Source organism: Notamacropus eugenii, chromosome 6, assembly GCF_028372415.1.
Source record: "Notamacropus eugenii isolate mMacEug1 chromosome 6, mMacEug1.pri_v2, whole genome shotgun sequence".
Lineage (NCBI taxonomy): Eukaryota > Metazoa > Chordata > Mammalia > Diprotodontia > Macropodidae > Notamacropus > Notamacropus eugenii.
Genome location: NC_092877.1, coordinates 204,678,358 through 204,701,326, shown reverse-complemented (window position 1 = coordinate 204,701,326; position 22,969 = coordinate 204,678,358). Strand labels below are relative to the sequence as shown.

The window sequence follows — 22,969 nt, the reverse complement described above, 5'->3', positions numbered from 1 at the left end:
ATGAGATGAATGGAAATGCCCCAACTGGTCATTTCTATGCTTCAACATTTTTAGAGAGATGTAGCAAGCCCCAGGGGTGCCTATTGTAAGTCATATTTTCAACCAAGTGTGTCAAGTGAAAGGAAAACCTATCTGTGCCTTTTTGGCTTGTGGGAAATTAGTCACTTAAATAAGAAAGCCAAGGGGCCATATTTAAACTGTCCATTTCTGGGTTGTACATCTTAAGAGAGATTCAGAAAACTTAGAAAGGAATTTCCCTCCCACTCCTCCAGATCCACATGTGAAGCCCTGGAAGATTTAACCCTTTCATGCCTGCGGCTCCTGCTGTGACTCCTCCACTCATCCCACCTTTGGTGGCTGCCTCAGTCTCTCATTACATATAGATCCAGGCTGTAGCCAAGTTTAACTTCACTCTCCACCCACCTGTTCACCAACCACCATGCTGTGTGCAGGCACCTCATGTCCCTTCCCACCTCTCCACACAGTGGAGTAAAGACTTAATAGATGTTTTCTTACTCCCCTGCTCCCCAAAAAAGAAAACTTAGAGGATGTCTAGGTAAGATTCCAAATATGATCAATGAGTTGGAAGTTAGACTATACAGAGAAATTCAGAGGATTATAGATTTGAATCTGGAGGGGTCCTGAGAAATCATCTAGTCCAACTACCTAGTTTAGAAGTAAGGAAACTAACACCCAGAGAGGGGTAAATGACTTGTCCGTGGTCATATGGTGAGTCATAGCAGAGCTGGGATTTGAACCCAGATTCTCTGACTCTAAATTTGGAACTCTTTCCACTATACAGTTGTAGGATCTAAGATTATCTAATATAAATAAAATATGACTAGGCTCATTAATTAATAACTCTCAAACTATTTGATGGATTACTATATAGAACATTATTTCAAACTGCTTTCCATTTCCACCAAAAACAGTTCAAGAGGAATAGAGGAAATTCTAGTTATGTTAAATATAAACAGTCAAGAATTCTCAACAACAAAAGCTTAAACACTGACATATGTAAGCAAGAGAAGTACAGACTATCCTTCCTGGGAGTTATTTTTAAATGGCTATAGATTTTCATATGCCCAAGATGCTTTTAGGTGTGGTTTTGTCTAAGGGCAGATGGAATATAAGAAATGACATTTGACGTCATTTTTCAGTAGTTGATCAATACAGACCCATACCTTCTTAAGTAAGTTTAAAACTTAGCTAGCATGGCCATTCTCATACAAGGAAAGACTTGTTGCTCCCAGTAGGGAGATCTATTCCAGACACAAAGAGGAAACAATTCACCAAGATAACTAAGGGCCTCGAATCTGCTTTTATATACAGATTAATTAGAGTAACTGGGCATGGTTAACTTGACAAACAGATAAGCTGAAGGACCTCATAGCTGTCTTCGTGTCCTTGAAGGACCATCATGAGGAATAGAAATTTAACTTTTTGTTTTTGGCAGAAGTTGCAAAAAAGGCAAAATTAGGCTTGAGATCTGGAAAAACTTCCCAACAGAACTATGGCAGAGTGGAACAAGCTGTTTCCAGAGCTAATGTGTTTCCCTTTGTGATAGTGTTCAAGCAGAAACTGGAGAGAAATTTATTATTGTGAGTCTTGATTTTGGGTATGGGTTGGGCTAGGTGGCCACTGAATTACCCCTCAATTCTAAATTCTGTGATTCTGTGTGAATATTCATCATTTTGCCTGTACTGCTCCCTACCTTACAGGAAAAAAAAAAAAAGATGTACACTTTCCTTTCGAAAGGAGTGTTTGAGAAATGCAGAACAGCTCCTAGCCTTTCTCTTTCCAGAAAGGGTTAAATGAAGATACGAAGATCAGTATCTGTGTGTCATCAAAGAAATGTTTTGCATGCTGATTAATTAATGTTTATGAGAATCAAAGGGATCCCAAGATTTTAAAAAAACCATTGGAAAAAGGCAAAACAATTATTATAATAATGTTATTGGTAATGATCCAAATTTATTAAGGTCTGGAGTTTAAATTCCTACACAACCAACACTGTGGAGACCAAGCTGTCGGTAATCACTGCTGTCAGCTGGATGTCTGTCTCTTCATAAAGCCAATAGGGGAAAAGAAGAATAAAAGAAATTATTAAACAAAAACAATGGAAAAATTCAATAGCAGGGAAAGATTTTTCATCTCTTGAATTGTAATAAAGGAAAATGTTGGCACTCATTTCTTTATTTAATATACTTTTCAGATTGTGATAGATAACATTCATGATCTTCTGTTGAATGTTTATGTTTCTGGAAAACTTGTGCACACTGAGACAGGAGCCAAAGCCAGTGGTTAGAAAAGCTCTGTTGTAACAAATTCATGCTGTAAAAGATGAGAACCACCTGCTCTGGAGCACTGAATGGATGAATGAATGAATGAATGAATGAATGAATGAATGAGTGAATGAGTGAATGAATGAATGAATGAATGAATGAATGAATGAATGAATGAATGAAAAAGCATTTGTTAAACACTTACTATGTACTAAACACCACAGAGGGAACAGGAATAGCTGGGGCAGAGATCTCCATTACTCATACTAGATGGAATAAATCCTGAAGCCGTTTGCTCTGATTTTTGGATCTGTCTTTTAAAGTTGGTAAGTCACAGAGATACTGCACAGCAAATGCTACTTTGAGATAGAGAATGCAAAAAGGTTTAGCCTCACAGTGTGATAAATTGTTGAGGTCTATGTCATCTCCTTTCTATGTTCCAATCAAAGTTTTGCAGCTACACAGGTGTTTAAGACAAGAAACTGCCCTCTGAGGAGAAGGCTGAATTTAGATTACAGCTGGGTTGTATTTCATGCTACCTTAAAACATGCTACAAATCTCCAGAGACCTACATGAAACAATTGAACAGCTGCTTTTTTAACTCCTGTCATCATTATTGGCAACCCAGATAAACTGGATTATCTTTTTTCCAAAGGGTTGGAGCTAAAGCGACCGTACTCAGTCCAGGAGCCTTGAACATAGTAGGCACTTAATAAATGTTTATTATTGATGATGGTAATGAGAGCTACATTGCTGTTGAGTCGTTTCGGTCATGTCCAACTCTTCATGGTCCCATTGGTTAGACATTCCCTTCTCCAGCTCATTTTACAGATGAGGAAACTGAGGCAAGCAGGGTTAGCCCATCAGATCTACATACACAATGCCAAACAAATTAAACAGCAGAAAGAACTCCAAAAGAGGATATTCATTCATAGGTGAAGAAGGTTCAGTTCAAAGAATATTAAGTACCTTCTATGTGAATATGTAGTGGATAGAAAGCCACCTTTGGACTCAGGACAACATAGGTCCAACTCTGCCACATACTGGCTACATGAACCTGGACATGTCACAACCTCTCAGAGCCCTGAGGCAACTCTCAAAGAGTATTAAGCCAAAAAGTAGGTGCCAATCTGTATTGGAGAAAATAAAAGGAATCCTTATACCAATGAATCCATGGATCTAGTCCCCCCCCCCCCAAAAAAAATGGGCAGGTACTGTACTATGAAGCTGGGTATTCAAAGACAAATTTAAAACAGCCAATTGCTTCAAGGAGATTGGATATATCCTCATCATAAGGAAAAATTCCTTTTCAGGGTAAGCAAAAAAGCCCCAGTTGAAACTCCTTGGGCAGGAGGTGGTTAGTGAAGCAACATTCCTGATTCACACTGTGTATGTGTGATTAACTGCTTTTGTCATGGGCCTGCTAGCGGAGATGAAAGCTGGAAATAATCAGTCAAAACGGATAGGGTCATCAAGCTGACAATAAGGAGCCTGCTAGATCATAGCAATTTTCTCTCTTACCATAATTGGTCACTGCTTAGTTACTCATGACTTTGTGCCCACTCACCTACGTCATTTGTTTTGTCTCGTCTTGTCCCTCGGTGTAGTTACTACATGCTGGAAAACAGACCAAGGAATATCTATGGAATGGTTTGCTACTCCTGCTCACTCGCACCCCCAAACACCAAAGAATGTAAGTTGCTCTTTTGGTTTCATTTTGCATCTTTAAATAAATAATGGTAATAATATCAATTAATGGTGATAATGATGTCAAGCATAATCTTTATATAAGCAAGAACCATTTGAATTCTTTCCAAGAGAGATGACTTTGCAGCACATTCAAGAAACAGCTTTAATTAACGAGTCCTCTTTAGGAAGTTTTGGGAATTGGAGTGTTTGGGGACCTGGCCAGAATCTGAAGCAGTGGAATACACAGAAAATAAAAGATCACATCATCCAATCCCCACATTTTCCAAATGAAGAAATTCAGTGGCAGTTTTTTCAACCCACAAAACTTCAGAAGTCACTTTGTGGGGAAATAACTTCCTATTGATACAAACCCAGACACATTAGGACAACTGATTTGTAGCTAAAGGGGATTTCTAGAGTAGCCAGTTTCATCTACTCATCAACCACTCCTCAAAGGGGACAGGCAGTATGGTTCAATCCCAAATAACTTAGCAATATCTAGAAATCTAACCCAGCTCCTCCTTTTTAGAGATGAGGAAACTAAAGTCCAGAAATGTGATTTGCTTGAGCAAGTCACTTAACCTCTGTGTTCTAAGCCAGTGGTGTCAAATTCAGATAGAAATGGGGCTACTAAAGCACACGTAAGGATTTCTGCAGGCCATATATTGACTTAGAAAACTACTAATGGAGCAGCTAAACAGCTCGGTAGATAGATCACCAGCCTTGGAGTCAGAAGAACCTGAGTTCAAATCCAGCCTCATATACTTACTAGCGGTGTAGCCCTGGACAAGTCACTTAATTCCAATCACCTCATAAAAGAAGAAAACTACATGCTAACATTATATATACTTTATCATATTTTTATTTATTGTCATAAATATTCCTTAGTTATATTTTAATCCACTAGACTACTACTCAGGAGTGTAGTGGGCTATGTGCAGCCCACATGCTCTAAAGAGCTCTCTATAACTACACATTGCAGAGAAGATTCTGGCTTACATTGGTAGAGGAAGTTTCCTTGCCTGGCAGTGCCCTCTATCAATTAAATCACAGGTCCAGTCCCTATCTCAATCCCTATGGAGCTGGCAACAAATTAAAGATCCAGGCACCAGAACACAACCCAGCTTAGTGCAAAAAGGACTGACGACTTGGATGATGAATTTGAGGAAGGCAACAGTAATTCACAAAAGCTTTCTAAATTAATTAACAATTTAGTCTCATCTCCTCTTGAGGGCGAAATGTGAAAGCAATACTGTGTGTTCTTCTGTAGGATCGCCAGTGCATAAGAAGATAAGACAACTTTTTACCGTTCCTTTTCTCATAGGATGCTGCCTTATGATGGGAAGAGAGTAGGATAAGGAACAGCTTTTTTGTTAATAGTTTCTTATTTTGGGTCCTCAGGTAACAAATATTCCTCCCCAGCCCTCCCAAAAGAGCAGATTGAAACAAACAAAAAACAAAGCCTTCAATACATGGCTTGCATAGTCCAGCAATACAAATTCCCACATTGGTCATGTCTTAAAAAGCATGTCTCTTTCTGCATTTTAAGTGAATCACCTCTCTTTCAGGAGGTGAGGGGCATATTTTGTCTTCTTTCCTTTGGATTCATGGTTTAATACTGTGATGATCAGAGTTCTAAAGTCTTGCAAAATTATTTTTCTCCATAATATTGTTATCATTGTAGAGACCATCCTAATTCTGCTCACCTTGCTCTGGGTGCATTTGCAAAGACCTTCCCATTTTCCTCTAAAATTCTCCATTTCATCATTTCTTATGACCCAATGACATTTCATCACATTCATATTCATATTCATTCATCAGTTTCCCAGGAGGAGGACACCTCGTAGTTTTGGGGAATGAAGAAAAGAGCAGTAAGAAATATATGGGCACAGATAAATCTTTTTCCTCCTTTTATTTCTTTGTGACTTTGTCTTAGTAGTAGTATAGTGAAAACCTTCAGAAAAGAAAGAAAAAGAGAAAAAAGGGGGATATAGAAAAATATCTCCTCCTTCCTTCTACCTCCAGCATTGGGAAGCTCTATCCACAGCATTTTCAGCAGTTCAGAATGACTGTACTCTGAATTGGGCCAGGGAGCGTTGGCAGAGTGGGATAGAACAACCTCTGTCTCCCACTAGGCAGGTCTTCAAAAGCATTAAAATAGACAAACATGGTGATGATGGATTTGCTTGCTTTTTAAATCTGAGATTGTCTACACCTCAGTTTGTAAATGACTACACAAATTAGGGGAAATGTGTGGGCTTACCAGCAGGTTATCATAATGACCCATGATGAAACTGGCTACCACCACCAACCACTCCTCAAAGGGGACAGGCAATACGGTTCAATCCCAAATAATTTAGCAATATAAATTCCTCATTTGACAGAGTTGTAAAATGCTCACTCCCTATTTAAAAACATCACATTTATAAAACAAGAAAAATATTTTGTTTTCTTACTGGGAATTCATTTAGCTTGAATTCTTTTCAAGTTTTCCAAAGTTCCCCATTTGTGTATTTTTGATGCAGGGCATAAATGTTTGATGTTAGCCCTGAAAAGAGCAAAGTTTAGTTTCAGTAGGAAGGTCACAGTGGAAAAGAGGGCTGAATGAACTAAGTTCCAGGGAATTTAGACTTATTCATTTGAATGTGCATGGATTGTGCCATGGAGTGCCTTTAATTTTGATAGGCATCTCCTCAGTAGAGCAGTGGAGCCAGATCTAATATTTGAAGCTTTTAAAGTACATTCTTATTAAGTTTACAATCCTGGAAGAAGGTAGAGCCTCGTAACTAATAGAAATCAATCAGTGGGCATTTATTAAGGACCAAATATATGCTAGAAATTATGCTAGAAAGAGCTTCATACTGACATGCATACAGAGACCCAGAACTCTGCTCAAGTCCTGCTGCCAGCTAATTATGTAATCCTTGGGCAAGTTATTTTACCTCTCTAGTCACCCCTAAAATGACGGGCTTTGGAGCAGATGGAGTTTCAGAGTGCAGCACTAAACTAAATCAGGAAACTTGAGACCTGTCCCCCTCCCCTCCAAAGACATAGGAAAACATGTTACATGCACTTTCAGATGAAGCTGAAGTGTTCTCTGCCTATCAATCAGGTCATGGCCTTCCCTGTCAATGCTAGATCCAACTCTACAGATCCTTTCCTTCCTAGAACTTTTTCTGAAGGATCAAGGACTTTCATAAGCACAGCCATATGAAAAGTTTAAAATATTTTGCTTTAGCCACCTTCACTGAGACTTCGGCTCCTTCTGTAGTTGAGTCCATTCAAATAAGCCTTAAGTGACCCATCAAAGACACTGAAAGGGCCCTAAGAGTACCAGGAAATTTGAGGAAAATAACAAAGGGGATAGCTTATGGCTACCAATCTTGGAACACTACAGTCTCCAAAGAATTATAATTGGCCATCCCTCATAGGTAGGCATAGGTGGTAGGTGTGGGGAAGCTGCAACATAAATCAAGTGGAGAAGCCAATTGGGCTTATAGATCTCTATTTAAAAGTAATCTTTTTCATGAGGCTTGAAGCAAAACAGCGTAGATTCTAACACCTCTCTCCCTCCCTCCAGTTACTTCAACTGTACCTTTACATGTCCAGGAGGATGCTGTCTAGCTGCCAAAGCCAACGTAATCTAAATGACCCTTAGGTAACCCTTAAGTTCATCCTTGCATCAGCAACTGTCTCTCTTTCATGATAAGATGCACACTGTAGAAGAGTCTTCGTATAGTAATTATCCGGTCCCCTCTCATTCATGATATATTTTCCTGTTTGCTAATATGTGTATACACACACACACACACACACACACACACACACACACATACACAGGGTGTCCTAAAGTGCTAATACAACTTTAAGCTATTAAAGCTTAAAACATATTTCAAAATACACATTATGTATAGTGGCTCCAACCCTACCACTGATCATCATAGAAACTTTGACCCACTTCGTTTCCAACATGACCAGTTCACCTCTCTCTTACTCAGTCCAGTGCCCCTAGTGCCTGCTCCTGGAGACTTACCATTTTTCTTCTAGATTTAGTTAGGACACCTGATTGGCTTTAGCCCAGTTGTAGCTCAGATGTCTTCAGGGATGAGGAAGATGCGACTTCAAGGCCACATGTGGCCCTTTAGGTTCTCAAGTGCAGCCCTTTGACTGAATCCTAATGTCACAGAACAAATCCCCTTAATAAAAGAATTTGTTCTGTAAAACTTGGATTCAGTCAAAAGGTTGTACCCAAGGACCTAGAAGTCCACTTGTGTCCTTCAGGCCACAGGTTCCCCACCCCTGGAACTTTAAGCAATCCACTATTTTAGTGGATTATTGCAATTGGGCAGTATGATAATTGGACTTAAACTCCCCCCGTTAATAACAGTTCCTTTGAATTCCATGTGTCTGCCACCATGCTTGGCACCAGTTGTGTTTTTTAACTAAAACTTTGAGCAGTCTGAGCTACTAAGATAAAGTACTTTTTAATTCCATGACACAAATAAGGAACTCCAAAGAACCAGAGCAAAGACATGTCATCAAACGAATTTAAGTACAAAAAGGGCCAGGTTTGTCTGTGCTAATATGTGCTAATAGATGGACATCCTTGTGCTCTGTTGTGACACCAAGAAAAATCAAGGAAGCCCACCAGCACACTGGGTGGACTCCCATTGTCATACTTACAGGGTGCATGGATAAGGGTCAGACTGTGGGCAGCCATGGATGGGCTGAGATCTGCATCATTGGAGGGAGCATCCTTATCTATGAGATCCCAGATCCATCTGAGGATATGTTAGGTGGACATCAGTCCTTCTTCAGCATTTAAATAGGCTCAAAATCAAATTCTTCTTTAAGTCCTATGAATCAAACTCAACTGCAAGTCATGTCATCATCTTGATGTCATGGTCCTGTTCAAGAATGAAGGACAAATACAACAACAAAAATGTACAAATTAAAAAAGGGTTAGGACAGAGTAGCCTAAATTTATTATTCTGTAAAGTCAATGTTTCTAAAGGATCTTTTTTTCTAGCAGGGGTGGGAAACCTGCAGCCTTGGGGGCACATGTGGCCTTCTAGGTCCTTGGGTGCAGCCTTTTGACTGAGTTCAAGTTTTGCAAAACAAATCCTTTTATTAAGGGAATTTTTCCTATGAAGCTTAGATTCAGTCAAAGGGCTGTACTTGAGGACCTAGAGGGTCACATATGGCCTTTAGGATGCAGGTTCCCCATCCCTGATCTAGCAACAACTTTACCATGTTTCCCAAGGGCCACCACATTTCGGGGGCTCCAGTTAATCAGCAAATGTTTATTGAACACTTGCAGTATGTCCAGCTCTGAGTCAGACAATGTAATGGTATTTTAGTCAGTAGTTTCACCAGTGCCTACATGTTATGGAAACCCACAAGGGTTATATGAACCCTTTGGGTATCATACTGCCCAATTGCAATAGTCTTTAGCACTTACTTCAAGGATGTTTCAGGGTAAGTAAGCACCATATAACAATGGAAGGAAGACAGAATTTGGAGTCAAAGATCTGAGTTCAAATTTGGGTTTTACCACTTGCTACACATGTGATCTCAGGCAAGTTACTCAGTTCCTCTGGCCTTCCCTTTCTTTATCTGTAAAATGAAAGGGTTAAACTAAATGACACTTTAATATGCCTCTAGAGTTACTTAACCCTGAGATCTAATAAGTTTTCATCCTCTCAGCTCTACATACATCTCTTAGGTGCATGCTGGCATATTTATGGGATTAACTACAATCTCAAAAGCATCATTAAAATCTTTGATTACATAACATAGAGGTTTCACTGTCTGAGCATGCACCCTTAGGGGCTGATTAGACAGCTACATTGTAGGAGGACAGTCAGTCCTGGGCACAGCTTCCCACCTCCCTCCCTAGCCAGACTGCTATGGAATCAGTACCAAGGTTTTCATTTATCTAGACATCACATAACATCAGCTCTAGCAGAGATAACCACTTTGTTTTCTAATATAAAGTGGTCAGTCAGTCTTATTTATATATTTTTTAAAAATATCCTTTGCCCCAAGTTTGTAATCCTTTCTCAGTTTTGTTTCTTTAACGAACTAATGTTGTTACTTAGTGGTTTTCAGTTGTGTCCTACTCTTCATGAACTCATTTGTGGTTTTCTTGGCAAAGATACCAAAGTGGTTTGCTATTCCCTTCTCTGGGTCATTTTACAGATAAGGAAACTGAGGCAAACAGGGTTAAGTGACTTGCCCAGGGTGACACAGCTAGTAAGTGTCTGAGTCTAGATTTGAACTCAGGAAGATGAGTCTTCCTGACTCTAAACTCAGCTCTCTATCACTGCACTACCCATCTGACCAGCAAATTAATGAAATCCCTAATTCAAAATACTCTGGAAAGAGAGGAAGTGAGTGAGCTACAGGATGCAACAGCTATGTGGCCCAGTAGAATTTGACGAACATAATGTTTAATTTTCTTCTTCATATTGAAAGGACATTGATCCATCATATGAGCAAATAAACTGAAAAAAAGAAGGGAATAAGCCTTTATGTAGCACCTACTATATCCCATGCACTGTATTAAACACTTTACAAATATTGTCTCATTTGGTCCACAAAACAACCCTATGAGGTAAATGTTATTATTCCAATTTTATAGTTAAGGAAACTGAAGCAAATAGACATTAAGTGACTTGTCCAGGATCACACATCTGGTTGGTGTCTAAGGTCAAACTTGAACTCAGGCCTTCGTGACATTAGGCCTAGCACTTTTCCACTGTGCCACCTAGCTTCCTTAATATGGCCACTGGTATTGGAAAAAACCTCACAAACCACCAGAGTACCTTTTAATCACTGCTGGATTAATTCTTTATAGACCAATTGAGAGCCTGGAATGTGTTTTTTATAGCTAAATTATAATCTCTAGGTAAGGAAGTCTATAGTGAAGAATTTGATGTCCACAATTGTTATTCTCTCCAGTGTGTATAACCCAAGCTCAGACCACCATACCTCTGTTCTCCATCCATCCTGAGACTGACAAGTCAGAATGAAGTCTGCAGGGATTCCCTGGCTTCTGCCTGAATCCTGTTTCAATCTCACATATACTCTAAGAGATGTCAGAATTTCAACCAAATTTGAGATTGAGGTTTGGACATCAAGCATATTTTAGAATGTTGTAGTGTGTTCTTAACCCCAAAGAGAATAAAAACTCTTCTTTTATGGAAGAGGAGGAGGAGCAGGAGGGGCAGGTGCTTTTCTCCTTTGGGGAATTTTTCCCCTGCTCCCCCAAAACTTTCACATATAAATAACAAAAGATCTAGAGAAACTGACTCTTTTGGATTCACCTTGTACTGCAGGTGCATTCATTGGCACACTCTCTAAAACCACATCCAAGGCTCGAAGTTGGCACTTTTTGACAAACTCTCCCCAATTATTCTCATTGATAATAGGCTTAGCACACATGTAAAAACTGTAACACCTTCTTATAAAAAGGTGAAAGATGCTGACATTCCAGGGGTAGGGAGGAGCTACAAGGGCATATGGTCCACAGAGTTCAGGAGTACCAACATCCCATTCTAGCAAATGGGGAAAAGTGGAGAGAGGGTCCAAGCTGGATAGCTCCCATATGCCAAGGAGGACACTGTCTAAAGCCCATAAACACATCATGTAAGGCCTGGTTTGAGAGAAGCCAAAGTCTTTGTTTTCTTCCTTTGGGCTGTCACTGCATTCTGTTAAAATGTCTAGTCTCCCATCAAGTAGCTCTTCATCCTGCAAACTGTGCTGTCGCTAAAAATTAAAGGACCAGGTAGGAACAGGGCTTGGGCATGTCTGGCAGTCTGAGGTCACAGAACTGGCAAAAGGAGAAAGAAAAATTATGGTGAACTCCCTAATTCTACAAAGCTAACTCATCTTCTGTACCATGAGCTATCCATACTTTCTCTAGGACCCAAACATTAGAGGATTCCCATGGGCTAAGAGCTAAGAAGATATTTTCCCAGAAGGTCTCACCCTGAGTTAGACTACCACAAATAATCAGGCATCTGTGTACTTTTCCAGGTTCAAATAGAAGGGAATTAGCAATAAATGCCTTTAGACATACTACCCTCTTCTCTGGTGTTTTAGAACCTTCCAAGTCTCCTCTTTGGGGCTTCTTTGACACAAATATGCTCCCTGAGAGGAAATATCTCCTCAGCTATAGAGCCTGTTTCTCTGAAGTCTTTCTTAGCAGGAGGTTCCGACTCCTCTTTCCACTCTCCTAGCCCCAACTCTGAACCTAGATAAGATTCATGTGCTTTGGAAAACAAGCAGGTGCATTATGTATCTTTAGGGAACCAGAGAATATCAATATTGCAGAGAACAGGCTTCATTCTTCAGTGGTTCTGTGTTCTCACTGCTGTAGGTACAGATACTCCAATGGTGTTGATCATTCTTTCTCACCCTATGAGATTCTTAGCCTTGTCTTCTCATAGATCCTCCAGATACTCTAACCTCTAGAACTCTAACTTCTCCAGATCCTCAATGACCTCCCGCACTTTCTAGAATTCTTCCTCTGATATTTTATCATTTCTTGGCTACCAGTAAACCATTCAGGCTCTCCGTTTGCTATCTCTTGCTCTCCCCATATGATCAGATCACCTCCTTTTCCAGCCACACATTTCTTTAATGATACCCCTTACGGTGCTTTTGATAAATAGACTGTCATCAGAATCCATAGGCTATTTGTGCCAACTGAAAATAGAGAAACAGAACAAAGAGGATAAAACACATGCAATGCGCTGGATAGCCCATGCCTCAAAATGGATGGATGGATGGATGAATGGATGGACGATGGATGGATGGATGGATGGATGGATGAGGGATGGATGGATGGATGGATGGATGATGGATGGATGGGTAGATGAGGGATGGATGGATGGATGGATGAATGGACAAAAAAACATTTTTAAGTGATTACTTTCTGCAAAATGTTGGAGATACGAATGGAAAAACAAAACAGTCCCTTCTCTTGAGGAACTCTTGTTTTCTAAGAGGGAGAAAACACATGTAGGAAGTTTCAACTGCAAGTCAGATGGGAAGACCCAGTGGTACTTACAGGGCACCAGCAAACGTAACCTTTGTAATTATAAAAGGAGCAAAGGAGAGAAAAGGTGTTGGGAGCAGGTCCACAATGGCAACTAATGAAGTACAGTTTATTTAAAGAATTTTCCACAGCAAGTTTGTAAATAAGCACAATATGAAAAAACTCACCCTTAGGTAACTTTTGATTTTTGCCAACCTAAAGTCCTCTCAGAAAAGTATATTGATATTAAAATAAATGAATTATTAAAATAAATTAATTTTCTGCTGTTCACTCATCTATGCATGGCATGGATGATTCATCTCCTTGGTAAATTAGCTATTTGTTAACTTTGTTCCTAGTTCAATCGGACTCAATCATAAGGTCCTTCTTTGAAAGAACCTGAACACTCTCTGGTGTTGCTAGCTATGTGCAAAGGCAATGTGATACAGTAAATAGAGCACTGGACTTGAAGTCGGGAAAAGCAGTTCAAATCCTACCTCATATATTTACTAGAACGCTGGTCAAGGGAGATTCAGTGATTGTTATCAGAGGCACAGGGAGGTTAGGTGATTTATCTAAAGACACACAGCTAGTAAGTGACCTTGACCTATGACTCATAGGATCACAGCCCTAGCACTGAAAAGGATCTCAAAGGCTAATTCATCCCGTCCCTTATTTTACAGATGAGGAAACTGAAACCCAAGAAGTTCCAGTAATTTGTCCAAAGTCTCACAAAGGAGCAGGCATAGGATGGATGGGATTTGAATTCAAGTCCTCAGACTCCAAAGTCTCAGTTCTTTTCAAACTATTGCTTCTACCTGTTCATTTATTTTTGCTGCATACTAAATTGCCTAAAATCCATCCCTTTCTTTTGATTTTTTCCCAATATTCCTTCAGTCTCTTCCTTAGAACATCATGCTCTTTCATTTTTAAGCCACATACACAAGTATTTGAGGAAACCAGTGTAACATATTTTCCTTTAGAACTGCCTCTTCACTCTCTGTCCCTGACCTCTTCCACTGTGAAGCTAATTCTGTTCCTGGCTGCTATCATAAAAAAAGGCCATTTATGTGGAAATAGCTCTCAGCCCTTCTCTCAGCTGCCTATGGAAGGAGGCAAGGATTTGGAACCACTCAGTTCTTTGGACGGGAAGCCATTCTCAACACCTCTTTTCTACATCAAGCTGGTTAAAATGCTTTGGGGAGCATCTAATCCCATTCCAAGGGATTTTATAAGATTTCTTCATGTTGTAACACTTTTCAAGTTGGAAGAATGGAAAACGGAGTCTGAAAGGCTCTTGTATGGGAGGGAGGCAAAGATATCTATGGTCAGAATGTGAGGAGTAGCTTATTTAATTCAAGGTCAGAAGTTTAGAAATACCATTTAGATAAATCAGTGAAAGGTAAAAGACTTTCTTTCCTGCTACATTCCTTCCCACAATCTGACCATTTGCACTCTCCCACCTATCTTTCTGTCTTCCTCCCAGAATGCAACATTTCTTTATTAGAACTTAGGGATAAATGAACCATTGGAGTGTGTCTGATGCCGCTACTGAGGCCAAAAGAGAGGAGCAGGAATTATTCAATTAGCATAGGCCAGAGTTCAACTGTAGAAAAGGGAAAGAGGTGAAAAATGTGGATCCAACTGGGGAGCTGGCGAGCCCCAGCCTGTCACCTAATCCAAAGGGCGGACAGAGCTTCATATAGTCAATTCCTGTTTGGTTCAGGCTAAGAAAAACTGTTGTTGACTTGTCGCAGCCTGCAAGAATTGTTTGGCATCATAATTGTTTAATCAACCTTCGCCAGAGGACGCTAAGAAATTTCATAAATTTGATCAACTGTGTGGGCCAAGGTCTGAGTCCCCTTCCCAGACCACAGACCTGGACTTCTTAGGTCTTTCTCCCCAGCCTATCTCAGCCTTATCTGGCCAGAAAGAAATGACAGGATGGAGAGAGATGACCCTTATCTATACTGCCCAGGGGCCTGATGTCCTTTCTTATGATCTCTTGTATCTTGCCAAGACATAAGTGGATAAATTTTTAATGTCTTGTTTGCTTTGACAAGGATGTTTGAGCACGACTACAGCTAGTACTTGGTATTGTTTTCTTTTCTTTCACAGTATCTATTAAACTTTGATAGGATGTGGCCTGATGCTACACACATGCTGCGTGAAGCATGACACTCGTTCTCTGTGGAGCATATTCACTGGCTTTGGAGTTGAAGTCAGAGGTCCTGGGTTCAAATGCTGGCTCTGTTACTCATTACCTTGTGTAACACTGGGCAAGTCATTGGATCTTTCTAGGTGTCATCTTCCTTATCTGCAAGTAAGGTAGCTAAATTAGATGGTCTCAAAGGTCCCTTCCAGGGGCAGCTAGGTGGTACAGTGGATAGAGTACCCAGCTTGGAATCAGGAAGATTCATTTTCCTTAGTTCATTTACTAGCTGTGTGAACCTGGGCTAGTCACTTAACCCTGTTTGCCTCCGTTTCCTCATCTCTAAAAAGAGCTGGAGAAGGAAATGGCAAACAACTCTGGTGGCTTTGCCAAGAAAATCCCAAATGAGGTCACAAAGAGTCAGACATGACTGAACAACAACCACACAAGGTCCCTTTTAGATCTAAACCTGTGATCCTTTGAACGGTTTTATAATGAACAAATCTGCATATCATATGGAAGGAACTTTTAACTGAAAGTGAGATTTTGTTTGATTAGTCACAATCACTGTTTTGTATTTAGACTCTCTGAAGAATAGAGCATTTGTTGGGAGTTGGGGGTGGGTCTTAATAGTGTGGATTTTAGTTTTTACCTCAGTAAAGAAGGAAGAAGCATGTATTATCTCAATTTTACAAATGAAGAAACTGAGGCAGAGGTGAAAAGGACCCCACTGTTCATATAGCCACTCATTTTTCAGATAAGGAAGCTGAGGTTAAATGATGCGCCCCATATCCCAGGTTCCTTGAATCCTGGTCTGAAGCATTTTCTATCACACCATGCTGAAAAAGCATTTTTTTTCCTACAAATCACAAAACTTCTTAGTGACATATTCACTTGCCTCCATGTACTCTGTGGTCCAGTGACTCCCAACTTTGGGCACTTTCACTGACTGTCCCCCATGCCTTGAATGTTTTCCCTCCTTTTCTGTACCTCCTGGTTTCCCAGACTTCCTTCAAGTTCCAGCTGAAGTCCTTTCTTTTGAGAGCTTTTCTCAATCTTAGTGCCTTCCCTGTGAGATTACTCCATATGTGTGTGTATATATATGTATACTAACACATATGTACACCATAGATATACACACATATATATGTATATTTATATTATATTTACATAATACATATATGACACATATTTTTGTATATTTTTGCATGTGTATCCTGTATATAATAACACACACATGTTTTATATATGTACATAGTTGTTTGTAAATTGTCCAGATAGACTATGAATTCTTTGAAAGCCGGGACTTTTTTTTGTCTTTTCTTTGTATCACTAGAACTTAGCATAGTGCCTTGCACGTAGTAGACAATAAATGTTAGTTGACCTGACTCAAGTTGACTTGGCATGCTTGAAATAACAGTTCAGGTCCCCTGAGTCTTTATCGCTCAAAAGAGTAAATCTGTGACCCATCCTGGGGGGGTGGGGGTGCAGTGTATGTTTGGAGTTGACAACTCAGCTAGTGACAAAATCACTTATCTTCCAAAGAGACACCTAAGAAGACTCAAATGAAGGGATAAGGTCAAACGTAGCAAGCAACAGACAAACACTTTCCCCTTTTTCCGCTCCAAAAGAGGCTATCAAACAAAGCTTTCCTTCTCCCCTTCCAGAAAGACAGAAGTAGCAGCCTCAACACCAAAAAAATAGGTGGTACAAATGGATAAGAGGGAAGGGTTTGGAGTTAGGAATTCCTGAGTCGAATCTTGGCTCCAACCCTTACTTGCTATGTGGTCAGGTCACTATGAAGTGGCCTCCAAGGTTCTCACCAGTTCTAAAGCTATGACTCTATGGAAATAGAGAACAAGAAAAAATGAGTAAATGAAATTTACAAACTTCATTTGAGCTTTCAGCTTCAATTTTCCTTTTCACTCAACCTTTGGTCAAATTGTTATTGTGATCCAGTATCTTTTTACCATAGATAGTTTCACTTTTTACCACAGCCAGGATGAGTAAGGACTCAGCCAGACATTTGGAAAATGTCTTTCCTTGGGCACAACAGGAAATGGCCAAGGGAGTATGGATAGATCCACCAAATCTACCACTACCACCAGATGGACCAGGTGCATTATCTTATGCTACATTCCAACTATTACTCGGGGAAAGGGGAGAGGGAAGGAAACCTATTTGATTCTTAACCTCCATATTCCCATTTCTGGTGGAAAACCAAGAAAAATGCTCAAAGTCAAGAATAAGAAAGGAAAGGGGGGAAAAGGTTAAAATGAAATTGAGAAACAATAAGGGCTAACAATAGGGCCATTAGTGTCAGGGTGAAAGAATCCTTCCAAAAGAAATTGGTAGAGCTGAGCTAGGTGAGCCTCCATGATAGATCCCTTGCTCCAACAAAGTTTCCAAGGAGAAGGTTGGCTAGCTGGAACATTTAAGAAAATCCCTCAGCTGATAGTGTGTGGGTAAAGAGACAAAAGTCAGGAATCTATGAAGAATCTATGGACTCAAGAACAGGCCCTGGAGGCTTTATTAAGCCTACATAAATCTTTCCAAAGGTCTTTTTCATTTGATTTTGAAAGGGGTCTGCTTTAATAAATTACTCCTTTTGGGAGTTCTATAAAATTCAAATGTGGGTTTGGATTTAATAGATGATGAAGTAGGAAAACATATCCCTTCCCTTGACATTCTGAGCAAGTTTGATTCTCTCACTCTTTTTTAAATCCCCATATTTAGAGGGAAAGTCCTTTGAAACTCATTTTGGTTGGAGAGTTATTAGCTCCAAAGTACATATATCATCTCCTTGATAGAGCACTGGTTCATGCTATGTAATGTTTCATAACATTAAGGTTCGTTATTTAAAGAGCATGTATATTTTGCTTCTTAGCAGGCTGTATGACATTTTTCATATACTAGCAGACAGTTTAATTTCCTGTCTAACCTGAGTGATGGGCTGGGGCCTGAGAGATTTTATGGTACTTAGCAGAACAGCAGAATATTACAGCATTTGCCATTTTTCAGTTGTGACACGGACCTGCCCAAATAAGCCAGCTTGCGGCTCCTTGCCTCCTCCTCTTGCAGCATTTTGTACAGTTTGTATTTGTGCTAAAAGTGGTTATTATTCAAAATGTCCTGACATCACCTCCCCAAGCATGCCTGCCTTCATGACGACTAGACGAGGGAACCGAGCAGACTTTTTTCTCTGTGGTTTCCTATGATTAGTGTCCAAAATAGCAGCTCTTAGCCTGCAATCCCTGGACCGCTACAGGCTCCAACAATAGATTTCAGGGTGAGGTCTTTGAATTTGAATGGGAAAAAAATTTACCTTTGCTTTCATTAACCATTAACCAAAATTTAGCATTTCCTTCGATTATTTAGCAACATTTTTTAAAAATATGGAATGTTTCATGAATTTACATGCCCTTGCACAGGGACTATGTTCATCTTCTCTGTATTGTTCCATGCCCACTACATGTGCTGGTGAATCGAGCGCTGTCTTAAAAAGATTTTTCTGAGCGGTACGTAGACTTCACCTGCCAAAATGGTCCATGGCACAAACAAGATGATGGAACCTGGGTCCAAAGTAATTATCCACAAGTTTCTATATCTCCTTCACTAGACCCCATGAAGATTTCTATATTGCTTTTAAAATGATGATTCCAGGGTGGTTAGGAAAGGGGAATTTCTATATTTTCACTAATGTGGAGGGGAGCACGAACCACCTTTACTCAAACTGACTGCTCAGAGGCGTCTCAAGGTAAAAGCAGAAAATCTCTTTTATTCGGTTCTCCCAAGAAGTGGGCAGTCCCTTCACCAGTAAAGCTGGAGTAGGGAGGCGCCTTATAGAAGCAGAATGGCAATATATATAGACCCTGACTCAGAAATCCCCTGCCCACAGCTGACCATTATTCTCATAGGCTGAGAAGCACGGTCTTACATTCTAGGTATGAAATCTAACCAATCCCTTTTGAAACCCGGTTCAAATTTCCTGCTCCTGGATGTCACAAAGCCCGCGAAAATACACGTCATTCTATGCACATTAGGCATTGAAAATATACGCAAACGAAGCATTGATGACTCATGCAAATTGGGCATTGAGAACTTATGCAAATCAGGTGGACCTGTGTGAGGACTGCAGACTGCCTGCGCATATGCAAATTAGGTATTGAGGAGTTACTGAGTCATATCCAATCATTGATCCTAATGAAATACATAGCCTTTTATGGAAATCACCTGGCTCTGGAGGAATGGAAACCTGGGCCCAAGGTCTCCACTCCAGGGAGAAGACTCCATTTTCCTGAGAAGTCTTCACTAGATCTGTTCCCATTCGCTAAGATGCTTAAATAGTCGGTATTAAAAGAAGCTTCCCCATTCCAGAATCTTGTTTCTTTGGGAAATGTTTGCTGCAAGGGACAGTCAATCAATAAACACTTATTAAGTGCCTACTATGTTCCAGGCACTGTGCTCAGTATCAGAAGATGGCTGATCTTAGTAGAACTATCTTTCCTAAACTGGGTTAGAGAGGAAAAAGAAGGAAGGAAGGAAGGAGGGAAGGAAGGAAGGAAGGAAGGAAGGAAGGAAGGAAGGAAGGAAGGAAGGAAGGAAGGAAGGAAGGAAGGAAGGAAGGAAGGAAGGAAGGAGGAAGGAGGGAGGGAGAGAGGGAAGAAGGAAGGAAGGAAGGTAGAAGGAAGGAAGGAGGGAGGGAGGCAGGAAGGAAGGAAGGAAGGAAGGAAGGAAGGAAGGAAGGAAGGAAGGAAGGAAGGAAGGAAGGAAGGAGGAAGGAGGGAGGGAGGGAAGAAGGAAGGAAGGAAGGTAGAAGGAAGGAAGGAGGGAGGGAGGCAGGAAGGAAGGCAGGCAGGCAGGCAGGAAGGAAGGAAGGAAGGAAGGAAGGAAGGAAGGAAGGAAGGAAGGAAGGAAGGGAGGAAGGGAGGAAGGGAGAAAAGGAAAAAAGGGAGGGACGTAAGGACAAGAGGAAGGAAGGAAAGAAGAGAACAGAGGGAGAGAGGGAGGAAATAAGCATTTATTAAGCACTTTCTATATGCCAAACACTGTGCTAAGCACTTTATAAATATCTCATTCCATTCTCACAACAACCCCAGGAGATACGTGCTATTATAGTGCTCACTTTATAGTTGAGAAAATTGAGGCAAACTAAGGTTAAGCGACTTGCCCAGAGTTAGATAGGCAATAAGTACCTGAGGTCAAATTTGAACTTACTACTTCCTGATTCCAAGCTCAGCCACTGCTCCAACATAGATACAGATATGGAGGTAGAATTATTTTCTAGATTTACATGTAGATAGGTACATAATATATTGAGGAACAGAGAAAAAGAAAGAAATTATAATATGAGAACTGATTGAAGAAAATGAATTGCCTTGAAAGGAAAAGACTCAGAGAGGTCATGATAGATGTCTTATTATCTAAAGAACCAGCATGTGGAAGAGGGGTTGTACTTGATCTGTTTGGCCCCAGAGGGCTCTCATTCCTGACCCAGGAGCAAAGACATCAATTTGGACTTGAGGTCAAGAAAAATGTCCCAACAATTTAGAACTGGATAAAAGTGAAATAGGCTTCCTTGAGAGGTGATGGGTTTCCCCTCCCTGGAACTTTTCAAGCAGAAGCCCCTTACTTGTTGGGTATGTTACAATGGAGATTCAATTCCTGCACAGGTTGGACTGAAGTCCCTTCCAAATCTCAAATTCTGTGATAATGTCATTTATCAGTGAATGTGGTGGTTTTACCCTCGATTTGTAACCTGCTTGTCCATGGCACAGTCAACACTGACTGAATTCATGTAGAGCTAGGAAGACAAAAGGGGAAAGAGGAAGAAAGAAATTTACAGACACAAGTGTTTTTATTGATCATAACAAGCAAAGAATAACAACCAAAAACAAACCCCAACCCACCATTGCTTGTCCGGTCCTTGCCTCTACTTGGTAAAAATGTACTTACTAATTTTTTTCAAAGAAGAAAATTCCCAGTGCTCCATCTTACTACAGTATCAGCTTCCATTCCTTTCCTTACCACAATCCACTTCACTCCCATTACAGGGGTGTTCCATAAATCATTTTTCTGTAGAACTGCAAAATACATTTTAGCTGTAAGCAACTGAAAGAATTAGTCGCTTCTCACTACGTGGAAACCGGGCCAAAGTCTTCTGTTAGCTCCCCAGTATAACAATTGTTTACAGGTTTTACAATACATTATCCCCATTCACAGGAAAAGTCCCTTTCTGGAGTTTGTGAAAGCCCTGCCCCCAAAGGCTGGGATTCAGTTTGGGGGGGAGGTTAGCTGTTCATTTTTGTATGTTCATTTATTTGGTTGGTTGGTTGGTTGGTTGGTTGGTTGGTTGGTTGGTTGGTTGGTTAGTTGGTTGGTTGGTTGATTAATTTGAAAAAAAGAAGTATCCAGAGTGGTGAAATCTCCTCAGCAGCAGATGACACTTTAAAAACCTGAGGTTCTCCTGCCCTCATCCCTGCATTGCAGTATCTCCTTTACTAATCAAGAGTGGGATCATTACCAAGGGAACCTCAGAGGAATTTATGCCAACTTTGTTCCCCTTGCAGGTGTGGGAGCCACCTCTGGAGTTTCCGCCAGTCTCCCAGGTACCTCTGGCACCAGCACCAGCTCTCCTTTCCAGCATGCCCATAAAGGTAAGGAAAGTGCACAGGTACTGATATTCTGGATTTAACATCCTCAGAAATCTCAGGTAGGTTGGATGAAAGTTAAGAGGAAGGAGGAAATAATTATTAGTAATGCTCCTGAAGAGTTTTCCCCACCTCAAATCACTTTTCTAACGAGTTAAGCCGCTAAGCTGGGCTGGGTTGCTGGAAGTTAATAATTATCCCAGCATCGCACAGGATTGATCACTCTGTGTGTGTCCTGTGGCCATTAGCCCATGTTGTCAAGAAGCTCACGTTTTTTCAGGGTCTTAACAGTTTCCTAAAGATATTGATTAACAGGAAACCCTTTCCCTCCCCATCTTCCTCTTCATCTTTGAAATGTGTGGTTGCAATATGAAAGTGATAGGAGAGTCTTGAGTTAATGAGCAAAGATCTAAGGAGGAACAGTTGATATATGCACAGGGCTTTAAGGTTTGCAAAATGCATGCTTACATACTTTATCTTATAGTAAGTACTTTAAATATTATGCTCCATATTCTACAGATGACGAAACTAAGATCTAGAAAAGTTGAATAACTTGCCTATGGTAATGCCCGAGGTGAGATTTGAACTCAGGTCTTCATGACTCCTAGCTCAGCACTCTGACTTCTAATTCAATATGGAAGGACAGAAGAAAATTTCTGCCTTAACTTCTGTCTTTACACTCTAGCATGCCTTCATGCGAATTGCTTCACCTTAGCCCTTGAATATTCAATCAAATAAACACAACTACTATCCCTAATCCTTTGGGTTTCAAATGGTTGAGAAGGGGCAGATTCTCAGGTACCCCAAAGCCTAACATGTCTTTCAAGCAAGACCCTGGTGCTATGTCCTGCCTGCTGCTGAACTTGGCCTTGCCACATTCCATTATTTCAACATTTTAAAAACATAATAACTGAGTAGTTTAGTATCTTTCACTAGACAACCCCCTTCTCAGCCTTTAAAACCTGACCCACCCATGGACTATTGTAGAGGATTAAGCCAGGAAACCTTGTGGAGATATATGAATCTCATTTTCATCAGGACTCAGGGGAAGTAATGCTGAGAATATTAAAAAGATTATATCATCCATACCTGGCAACCAAAACTGTTACACATGCTCTTAAACTCACATACTGAGACCAATTACCCTGCA

At 40.4% G+C, this 22,969-nt stretch overlaps 1 protein-coding gene and 1 non-coding gene across 7 annotated transcripts in view; one reads left to right on the top strand and one right to left on the bottom strand.

The window, feature by feature from the left end:
• Positions 1–22,969, top strand: part of EDAR (ectodysplasin A receptor) — a 120,919-nt gene that overhangs the window by 84,916 nt on the left and 13,034 nt on the right. For all 6 annotated transcript variants that reach the window (XM_072621831.1, XM_072621833.1, XM_072621832.1 and 3 more), the window contains 2 exons: positions 3,893–3,978; positions 21,739–21,825. In XM_072621831.1, coding sequence (XP_072477932.1) covers positions 3,893–3,978; positions 21,739–21,825 — 173 coding nt within the window. The remainder of the gene's footprint in view (positions 1–3,892; positions 3,979–21,738; positions 21,826–22,969) is intronic.
• LOC140512908 (U6 spliceosomal RNA) lies at positions 18,559–18,662 on the bottom strand. The gene has a single exon (XR_011969968.1). It is a non-coding gene; the product is annotated as a U6 spliceosomal RNA (small nuclear RNA).